Consider the following 11,397-nt stretch of genomic DNA (forward strand, 5'->3'; position numbering starts at 1 on the left):
TTTGGTCATCTCTAGTTATCTGCTGTATATAGAAAGTAATCAGGAAATAGAGCCTAGCAGGGAAACAGGAAGTATCGGAACATAAGAAGCAAGGGATCGGTAAGGTGAGTATTAATTATTTTATTAGACAGCCCCTTAAAGGTGTAATATACCCTTCATGCTTGTCTCTTTCTTTATGAGATCATCGCTGTGTTTGAAGCTGATTTAAGAATCTAGTTTCAATGTGTATGTATGTAGTAAGGTGGGACTCTGAATTTGTTTTGGACTTTTAACAGACCCTATCATTTTCAATAATTTTTGAATTTTTTTTTTATAGTTAATGTGACAGGAAATGGCAATTTCGCAGTCCTCTTACAAGCAGTTAATCAGTCAACTCCAGTAGGGAACTGGTCTCAAGGAACAACCTGTAGTGGAGGTGCCCTGTTTACTGGTTATTTCGTAAGTAACAAGACCCTCCAAACAACATGGACTTCACCAGACAATGTGAAAAATGTCACAATTAAGTAAGTGGTCAATGCTCTATTGCTTCATCTGAAAACCCCCTCCCCCTATTTTACCCAACACAAATAGTATTTTCAGTAAGCAAAACCAGTTTTTAGTAAGCAAAATAGCTATCTCTTCCAACTTCCCCATAAACAGCAGCATGGTGGTTCAGTCTTCGAATCTGACCAAGGACAACATCTGCATGGAGTTTTCATGTTCTCCCTGGGTTTGCATGGGTTTCCTCTCACAGTCCAAAGACATAATGAGTCCCAACTAATGTGTGGACAATGTTTTTCAAGTTTTCACAGATTTATACCAATAGCAAAATTATCTAACACATCTAACAAAGAGGAACAACATATAGAATATTCAGTAAAAAGGGACATCCGGACGTATTTTGGTGCATAAGAATGCCACTGAGTTTGCCGTAGATTCAGAGCAAAATCTGTGACAAATCGGTATCAAAATTTGCTTGAGCTATATATGGATTTTGACTGTAATTTTGCAGTGGATTTGACCTGTCACCTCTAGGCAATGCAATGAAATTTGCTATGAAAATCAGGAAAACTGGAATGTCAAGTTACTGTATGTGCATATTCTTTTGTATAATTTTTCCGCCCCACAAGGATCAGATTTTTTCAAATCTAATCCACTTTGCTGCCATTGTATATGCTGTGGAACTTCAGCTTGAAATGAAGCTGACACATTTCTTTTTTATTCTCTTAGGGCTTTTATTCAAAATGACACAACTACGTTCCTTTTACAACAATCATTAATCCAAGGTGAGTTCCTGATAACTTGTATAAAAATTCTTTCTTAGTATTGCACCATGAGAATATTTTTTATGTTATACTTTGGGAGTGAAATTCCTTCCTGCCAAACTGGAAAGCTGTAACGTGTCTCCTTTTTCTCGGTGTGGCAGTTTCATTGTATATTTCCAGTAGTTTAAAAGGAACTTGTGAAAAGTTTCATGCTCCTTGAACTATGCGCAACATGAAGTATCGACAGGCTCCCTGGTTCCACACAAAACTATGTTTTATTCTGAAACACCATAGTTTAAAGGGGTTATCCAAGAATTGTATATTAATGGCCTATCCTCAGGCTCCCGCCACCCCTGCCACTCAGCTGCAGCTCCAGTGAGATCTGCTGTCACGACACAGCTTACTAAGCATAGTGCCGTACATTGTATAGTGGCTGTGCTTGAAATTGTAGGTCAGCCCCATTCATTTGAATGGCACTGAGCCGTGCCTAGGACACATGACCATTGTACAGTGACGTCAAAAACTTAGGAAGACGTCTAAGGGCTCACAGAGCACCACAGCCTCTTCAAACAGCAGATCTGTTGGGGTCCTAGGCGTCAAACCCCTGCCAATCATGAGGCTAGGTCATCTATGTTAAATTCTCAGATAACCTCTTTAAAGATAAGATGGGAACAAGGGGAAGAGTAACACAAATAGGGAAAGGTCAGTCAATCATGCTGAGCTGGACAGAAGGAAGCTAGAAGAGGGCTTTCATAAAGCTTCTCCCTTTTCCCAGCTAGTTTTTAAAGTAAAACCAAGATGTTTGTAACCAGGGAGCCTGCTGGAAGCTCCTGACAGGTTCATTGTACTACCCTAAACATATTTCATTCTACCCATTGGTTTTGCATCCAGTATTAACACTGCAGAGGTCTAGTGTTTATGAGGTTCAATAATTTTGTACCCATGGCCCCTGTTGCCCAGTAACTGTTAGTCTTGCCTAGTGTCCTGGTTTTGCTCTTCAGATTGTTGACTGACAGAAACCCTGTGTGTGCACTCCAGTGTTTTACACAGGGCATAGTCTGTGGTTTGATATTGTGTTCCAAGTGTTGGATGTCAAGGGGATGGCACCAACAAGCCTCCCTACATTGGCAATGGTATTAAGATACAGATTTTGGTTAGAAAACTGAATCTTTACCTGGGTTGAAGGAAACCCTTGCTGTAGCTCTGTTTTTTCCCCATAAACAACCTTTATTGGACAGGATAAGTGATAAATATATGATTGCAGGTATATGGCCAATGGGATCCCCAAGCCCCATGTTTAAATGTGACAGTAGTGTGCTTGCGTAGACATCGCTCTATTCACTTCTATGGACTGCAGAAGATAGCAGAGAACTACCTCTCCATTCATGCTGAGGAGCCCCACCTCTCCGGATCACCGGACATCCCATCTGTTGGACTCCCATCTATCATACATTTATCACCTATCCTGTGGGTAGGTGATAAATGTTAATACAGGAATTCTTTTGATGGAAGCTTGACAATGCACCTCTAGACATGGTGGATGGCTGCGCCTGAGGCCATTGCCTCCAATGGTTATGCTTCGTCCAAGTTCAGCATTAGATAAATAGGAATTACAGATGTCAGTTGTTCCTATTTGCTTTCTAATGAATTACTTTAAACTGATGTTTTCTTTTTTCCAACCAGATACCAGTCAAACAACTATAGGTTAGTAAAGCCTCCTGATCTTATGTCATTTTTTCTCTTTGTAATATTATATTAAATTATGGGATCATGTTGACTATCAATGTGGCTCAATGATTAGAGCTGTTGCCTCCACTCCTGAGGTCCTGAGTTAAATCTTGGTTCACCAGGGACACCATCTGTATAGTCAAATTTGCCTACTATCTTGTGTGTTAGCATAGGTTTCCTCAGTGTACTTTGGTTTCTTCCTGCATTTCAATTCAGAAAACAAATATGAATACAGGGAGTGCAGAATTATTAGGCAAGTTGTATTTTTGAAGATTAATTTTATTATTGAACAACAACCATGTTCTCAATGAACCCAAAAAACTCATTAATATCAAAGCTGAATATTTTTGGAAGTAGTTTTTAGTTTGTTTTTAGTTTTAGCTATTTTAGGGAGATATCTGTGTGTGCAGGTGACTATTACTGTGCATAATTATTAGGCAACTTAACAAAAAACAAATATATACCCATTTCAATTATTTATTTTTACCAGTGAAACCAATATAACATCTCAACATTCACAAATATACATTTCTGACATTCAAAAACAAAACAAAAACAAATCAGTGACCAATATAGCCACCTTTCTTTGCAAGGACACTCAAAAGCCTGCCATCCATGGATTCTGTCAGTGTTTTGATCTGTTCACCATCAACATTGCGTGCAGCAGCAACCACAGCCTCCCAGACACTGTTCAGAGAGGTGTACTGTTTTCCCTCCTTGTAAATCTCACATTTGATGATGGACCACAGGTTCTCAATGGGGTTCAGATCAGGTGAACAAGGAGGCCATGTCATTAGATTTTCTTCTTTTATACCCTTTCTTGCCAGCCACGCTGTGGAGTACTTGGACGCGTGTGATGGAGCATTGTCCTGCATGAAAATCATGTTTTTCTTGAAGGATGCAGACTTCTTCCTGTGCCACTGCTTGAAGAAGGTGTCTTCCAGAAACTGGCAGTAGGACTGGGAGTTGAGCTTGACTCCATCCTCAACCCGAAAAGGCCCCACAAGCTCATCTTTGATGATACCAGCCCAAACCAGTACTCCACCTCTACCTTGCTGGCGTCTGAGTCGGACTAGAGCTCTCTGCCCTTTACCAATCCCATCCATCTGGCCCATCAAGACTCACTCTCATTTCATCAGTCCATAAAACCTTAGAAAAATCAGTCTTGAGATATTTCTTGGCCCAGTCTTGACGTTTCAGCTTGTGTGTCTTGTTCAGTGGTGGTCGTCTTTCAGCCTTTCTTACCTTGGCCATGTCTCTGAGTATTGCACACCTTGTGCTTTTGGGCACTCCAGTGATGTTGCAGCTCTGAAATATGGCCAAACTGGTGGCAAGTGGCATCTTGGCAGCTGCACGCTTGACTTTTCTCAGTTCATGGGCAGTTATTTTGCGCCTTGGTTTTTCCACACGCTTCTTGCGACCCTGTTGACTATTTTGAATGAAACGCTTGATTGTTCGATGATCACGCTTCAGAAGCTTTGCAATTTTAAGAGTGATGCATCCCTCTGCAAGATATCTCACTATTTTTGACTTTTCTGAGCCTGTCAAGTCCTTCTTTTGACCCATTTTGCCAAAGGAAAGGAAGTTGCCTAATAATTATGCACACCTAATATAGGGTGTTGATGTCATTAGACCACACCCCTTCTCATTACAGAGATGCACATCACCTAATATGCTTAATTGGTAGTAGGCTTTCGAGCCTATACAGCTTGGAGTAAGACAACATGCATAAAGATTATGATGTGGTCAAAATACTCATTTGCCTAATAATTCTGCACGCAGTGTAGATTGCTTTGTTTTCCTATTAAATAAGCCCCAGTCTGTATCTGAAATAGGAAATTTTATTGTGAGCATGGACGTGGAATAGAAGCGTGCTTAGCGGCAAGTGTTGTTTACCATTTCTGCTTCTCAATCCTCTCCGAGCCCAAGTTAAGTTGTTGAATATTCATTTAGAAATGTCAAAACCTTAGTTATTCAGATAATGAAGCATTAAAAAAAACTGTACTTATTATCCTGGTTGGAGAAGATCCCAAAAAATCATGTATTTCTATTTTATTATGAATAAAAAAAAAAAAATACACATGAAAAAACTGATGCATATGTCTTTCTTCATTCCAGCACCAGTTACTACTACCAACTCACAAAATTCTACAGGTATACTTCATCCACATTGTCATATACATTGTCAAAAGTAAAATTTTTTTATAAACCTATTTTCATTGAATGTTTTTTCACTAAGGAAAAACATTTGATTGTATAATAAGAGTTGAAATAGGAAATTTTATTGTGAGCATTGACGTGAAAAAGAATCGTGCTTAGCGGCAAGTGTTGTTTACCATTTCTGCTTCTCAATCCTCTCCGAGCCCAAGTTAAGTTGTAGAATATTCATTTAGAAATGTCAAAACCTTAGTTATTCAGATAATGAAGCATTAAAAAAACAGTACTTATTATCCTGGTTGGAGAAGATCCCAAAAAATCATGTATTTCTATTTTATTATGAATTTAAAAAAAACTACACATGAAAAAACTGATGCATATGTCTTTCTTCATTCCAGCATCAGTCGCTGCTACCAATTCTACAGGTATACTTCATCCACATTGTCATATACATTGTCAAAAGTACAAAAATTTTATAAACCTATTTTCATTGAATGTTTTTTCACTAAGGAAAAACATTTGATTGTATAATAAGAGTTGAAATAGGAAATTTTATTGTGAGCATGGACGTGGAATAGAAGCGTGCTTAGCGGCAAGTGTTGTTTACCATTTCTGCTTCTCAATCTTCTCCGAGCCCAAGTTAAGTTGTTGAATATTCATTTAGAAATGTCAAAACCTTAGTTATTCAGCTAATGAAGCATTAAAAAAACAGTACTTATTATCCTGGTTGGAGAAGATCCCAAAAAATCATGTATTTCTATTTTATTATGAATATAAAAAAAACTACACATGAAAAAACTGATGCATATGTCTTTCTTCATTCCAGCATCAGTCGCTGCTACCAATTCTACAGGTATACTTCATCCACATTGTCATATACATTGTCAAAAGTACAAAAATTTTATAAACCTATTTTCATTGAATGTTTTTTCACTAAGGAAAAACATTTGATTGTATAATAAGAGTTGAAATAGGAAATTTTATTGTGAGCATGGACGTGGAATAGAAGCGTGCTTAGCGGCAAGTGTTGTTTACCATTTCTGCTTCTCAATCTTCTCCGAGCCCAAGTTAAGTTGTTGAATATTCATTTAGAAATGTCAAAACCTTAGTTATTCAGCTAATGAAGCATTAAAAAAACAGTACTTAGATCCCAAAAAATCATGTATTTCTATTTTATTATGAATATAAAAAAAACTACACATGAAAAAACTGATGCATATGTCTTTCTTCATTCCAGCACCAGTCGCTGCTACCAATTCTACAGGTATACTTCATCCAAATTGTCATATACATTGTCAAAAGTTAAATTTTTTATAAACATAAACATTCACTAAGGAAAAACATTTGATTGTATAATAAGAGTTGTTCATAGGTTGAAGAAGTAGGATATTACAAATCTGTCACAACTGAAATATGCAAGAATATGAAACAAAGGGTTAATACGATACGGACTAGAGAAGTACAAGAAGTACAAACAAGTATGACAGGCTATCTTTAACAATGTAGCAATGCAGAAAGCAAAGCCAGAATTCAAGTATCTACAAAGTTAAGAAGAAGACAGGCTCACACAGAGTTTCAGCCAATTTAGCCCATACTCACTAAAACGTGGCCTTACCGCGTAATTTACCAGTGACCAATTGTTCTATAGTATAAGCAAATTGGATCAAACGTGATTTCTATGATAGAGGAAAGTTGTGTGCTCTTTAAATTTCTAGCTACATGTCATGGTTAAAATATGAAAGGTTGATTTTCCATCTGGGGTAGACAGTTGATCTAAAGTAATTCTAAGGTAAGGAGAACACTTTTTGATAAAAATGAGAATCGAGTTGTAAAATGGATGTATATTGCTATATTCCTACCATATATCAAAGATGGTTCCATAGCCATATTAAAATGATTTTTTGCAAGTGGATGAGCGGTATCATGCCACCTGTATAGAAGTTTTCTTGAAGCCTCAAGTTGAAGGCAATTTGCGTTATTGATTTATTTATTTTTTCTAATTATGTCCCCCTGCTAGAGGTTACTTTCACACCAGTATTTTTGCTGGATCCGTTATGGATCAGCAAAACGCTTTCATCACGATAATACAACCGTCTGCATCTGCTATGAACAGTTGTATTACCTTTAAAATAGCCAAGACGGATCCGTCATGAACTCCATTGAAAGTCAATAGGGGACGGATCCGTTTTCCATTGTGTCAGAGAAAGCGGGTCCGCCCCCATTGACTTACATTGTGAGTCATGACGGGTCCGTCTTGCTCCGCACCACATCGTGGACAGAAAAACGTTGCTTGCAGCATTATTCTGTCTACGATGGGAACGCAACCAAACGGAACGGAATGCATTCTGATTTATTCCGTTTTGTTCAGTTCAGTTTTGTCCCTATTGACAATAAGTGGGGACAAAACGGAAGCGTTTTCCCCGCTATTGAGATCCTATAAGTTCACACTTCAGTTATTTGATCAGTTCTTTCCATCAGTTATTGTGAGCCAAAACCAGTAGTAAAGCCTTCACAGAGATAAGGTATAATGGAAAAATGTCCTTCTGTTCTGTGTTTTTGACCTGCACCTGGTTTTGGTTCACAAAAACTGATGGAAATAACTGAAGTGTGAACCCAGCCTTAGAATGAAAAGGAGAACAATTTATTTATGAAAAAATAAAGGTGACCTGCATAGTGTTTTCTGCATATCAGCACCAACTAACGCTAGTCACACAGACATTACTAAAACTTCTGGTGCAGGTAAGTTTCATCCAAATTTTTTAAACTCTAAAAATCGAACATCATTCTGTTATTATTGATCATAAAAATTTTTGCTCATTTTTTTATTTTATTTTCTGTACAATCTGGCTAAGCACCAGCAATTCTAATCATTTAACTACCTGCGGACACTGGTCGAGTAGTAACTGAGTCTTAATATAAAAATTTTAACAGGCTCGGCTATCATGCCATGATAGTCTTTTATGAGGCTATGACCTTGTGGAGTTCTTTCAGCCTCCCAGGATTAGGTGTGACTGAAACTTATTTAACCCCTATAGTGTGACTGAAACTTATTTAACCCCCATAGTAATGCCCCATGGCAACTAAAAGGAAATTAAAAAAAACAACCTATTGACTTCTTTGGGAAAATGTGAGCATTTCCTTTGAGGTTGAATCTCCACAATAGGGTGGTACCACACTGCATCAATTAGACGCAGGCATCCTCAAACTGCGGCCCTCCAGCTGTTGCAAAACTATAACTCCCAGCATGCCCGAACAGCCTACAGCTATCAGTCTACAGCAGGGCATTGTGGGAGTTGTAGTTTTACAACAGCTGGAGGGCCGCAGGTTGAGGACCCCTGAATTAGAGCGTCTATGGGTCTTCAGTTTGGAGCCATAGCTACTCTGTTACTATACAGGTTCTGTGCATGTAACTCTGGAGCCTAATGGCTGACATATTGTCATAGTTTTAAAGAAACATATACTGAAAGGAAGACACTCAAGAGTTTCTTATGGCTGGAGGAAATATTCTTTATACTAGCATTTGTATTATAAAACATATTTGTAAAACTACTGAGTAATGTTTTTTATCATTTCCTTTTGCAGCAACGACCAGTCGTGTAGTTCAAACCACAAGTGCAGGTTCTATAGACCAATCCAGTCTTATATCTGTGGCTTTAAGTATGGTCCTCAGCCTGCTCCTGATTCCCAACAAGCATCGCGTCTAATGGATGTCGTACAAGAGGATGTTTCATAGACATTTAAAAAAAAAAAAATGTTTTCAGTTATATATACGGTACATGATTTATTGTTCTGAAACTAAATCTAATTTCTTAAGAGAAGCCAATCTAGATTATGCCATAAAATCTAACTATACATTAAATTGGTTTTCTGTACAGTAAAAATATTCAAAAGAGGGTCAGAATGGCTTTAAAAAATGTGAAAAAAATTCTCACCAATCGTCTACTGCTCCCATTCTGATGCTTAAAGGGTTCCTAGCCTGTCACTGTTTTTTGTGACTGGTCATGCTCAATGGTCACATTTTCTTTGTTGAGAGGGATCAAGATAGAGAGTCTGATGGTGACTCATTCTGACCCTTTTTCAAAAATTTTCTACCAGCAGGTCGCAATGATAGAAATCTGATGGGTTAATAGGATTTAAATGAAGTAAAATTTGTAGCCTTATGTAATATAAAAAATTTTGTCGAGAGAAAATTAAGCTAGACCAAGGATGGTTTTCCTGTTGGACTGCGGTATCTAACTGGTGGATTTGGCTTTTTTTTTTATTTGTGATAATAGTTGTCTCAGTTCAGGAAATTGAATTTATCATGTAGAAAAAGTTAATACAAGCCACTTACTAATGTATTGTGATTGTCCATATTGCATCCTTTCCATCACATTATACACTGTTCGTTTCCATGGTTATGGCCACCCTGTAATCCAGCAGCGGTGGCCGTGCTTGTACACTATAGGAAAAAGCGCTGGCCATTTCTGGTGGCTGGGAGCCTGGGAGTGCACATAGGCTGGTGCCTTTTCCTATAGGGCGAGAGCACGGGCACCGCTGCTGGATTACAGGGTGGTCATAACCATGGAAACGGGCAGTGTATGGTGATGGAAAAATGAATCCAGCCAGCAAAGGAGACAATATGGATAATAGCTATACATTAGTAAGTGGCTTGTATTAACTTAATTTACATGATAAATGCCATTTGCTGAAGTGATACAACCTCTTTGAGGTATGTTCACATGAAAGATTTAGAAAACACACTGAAAAAAAAAAAATCTGATTTTCTGCATGGTTTTGGTGGAGTTTTTGGTGATGTTTTTCAGCCTCCCCTTATTTCAATGGGAAAATCATTACAGATACTCAAGATTAAGCATGCTGCTTTTTTCCACTTTGTTTTTTCCAGCATGTTCTGTCTCCCACTGAAATTAATGAGAGGCTTTTAAGAGACGTGTTGGGTGCTGATTCCGTGTGGAAAACTTGTGAAAAACAGCACCAAAATCTTTGTGTGAACAGACCTTAAATGTAGTATTTAACATTACCTATACTGATCTCCCCCAACCATCCCATTTTCAGAGTTGAGGAGGTGGAACTAATGCTTCTGTCTATAAATGGACATTGATGTAAGGATTTTTGGGCAAGAGATGAGGCTTAAACTTTTTTCACAAAAGGAGACTTGTAAGAAGAAGGTCCTGTTTCATTTAGTATAGGAATCCTATAGGATCCTCTATCTACTATACATTTTATGCCTCTTCCAGTTATAAAATTTGCTATACATTATCGTAGTCACTGCATCCTCATCTAACTGCACTGCCAAATATTACTTAAATAGTCCAATTTATTCAGACTAATTTAGTATAATAGACATTTTGCACATATTTTTCATATTTAATATCTATGTCTCTGCTACTGTTCTAATTTTTTATAGACTATTGCAATTTGAACTAATGTTTTAGTTATTGGCACGACCATTGATTTGTATCATGTTAATTCTTGGTTAAATATTAAGTTCAGTAATGGTCTCTTTGTTAGTGGGAACACTGGATACTTAATGCAAGCCAGGTATGATCGCTAACATAGTTAACTAGTTAATATTTAATTTTCGTTAATGGATAAACTATTCAACCGGTGAGATATAAGTATCTATCAGGTTTATATATAGTAATGATAACATGGAATGAATTATTAGGTGATTTATAATTTTTCTATAGCTGCTCTATTGGAGACCATCAGCCGGCATTGACGTTAAGCAATTTTAGGTTAAAATGTAACCATGCATTGCTTATGAGGTATACAGGAGGAAATTATATCACTCGCCCCTGTCCACCTCTGCCTCTTGTACAAATGAAAAATCCAAATGACTGCGTTCACCACGTGCTCAATTACAGGCAAGTCAACATATTAATATTTATGGAGAAGTCCATTTCTTCAACTTGACCGTCTATACACAGTGTGGTCCATACTTTACCATCTGCCTGGAAAAATATAAATAGGACTATAAAGCTGAGCTGTCAAATAGATCTAGTGTTTGTACAAAAGGCAGGTGGGACTGAGGGATATTATCTTACTAGATACTGATTATGAGCACATTATATAGTGCAGTTTTTATTAGCCTGACTAACATGAAAGTCTACATCAGCACACATCACATGGAGCCAACCATCTGGTGGTCACAATATGAAGAGTAATGCAAATCAATCAAGTTATGTGTGCCAAATTTATTAACCATGTGTCTTTATATAAAATGGCTACAACAGTTTTACAAAAATGATGCACTGAAAGTGCCACT

At 37.6% G+C, this 11,397-nt stretch overlaps 1 protein-coding gene across 3 annotated transcripts in view; it reads left to right on the forward strand.

Annotated features, from left to right (window-relative positions):
- Window positions 1-8,924, forward strand: part of LOC120997037 — a 72,298-nt gene extending 63,374 nt beyond the window's left edge. Inside the window, exons 3-9 of one of the 3 annotated variants that reach the window (XM_040426944.1) lie at window positions 1,210-1,265; window positions 2,928-2,948; window positions 5,091-5,126; window positions 5,528-5,554; window positions 5,956-5,982; window positions 6,367-6,393; window positions 8,712-8,924. In XM_040426944.1, the coding sequence (XP_040282878.1) occupies window positions 1,210-1,265; window positions 2,928-2,948; window positions 5,091-5,126; window positions 5,528-5,554; window positions 5,956-5,982; window positions 6,367-6,393; window positions 8,712-8,833 (316 nt within the window). In that variant the 3' untranslated portion in view covers window positions 8,834-8,924. The remainder of the gene's footprint in view (window positions 1-1,209; window positions 1,266-2,927; window positions 2,949-5,090; window positions 5,127-5,527; window positions 5,555-5,955; window positions 5,983-6,366; window positions 6,394-8,711) is intronic. The other 2 variants (XM_040426950.1, XM_040426968.1) reach the window with 2 other exon arrangements.
- The last annotated feature ends 2,473 nt before the right edge of the window (window positions 8,925-11,397 follow it).

Source organism: Bufo bufo, chromosome 1, assembly GCF_905171765.1.
Source record: "Bufo bufo chromosome 1, aBufBuf1.1, whole genome shotgun sequence".
Taxonomy (NCBI): Eukaryota; Metazoa; Chordata; class Amphibia; order Anura; family Bufonidae; genus Bufo; species Bufo bufo.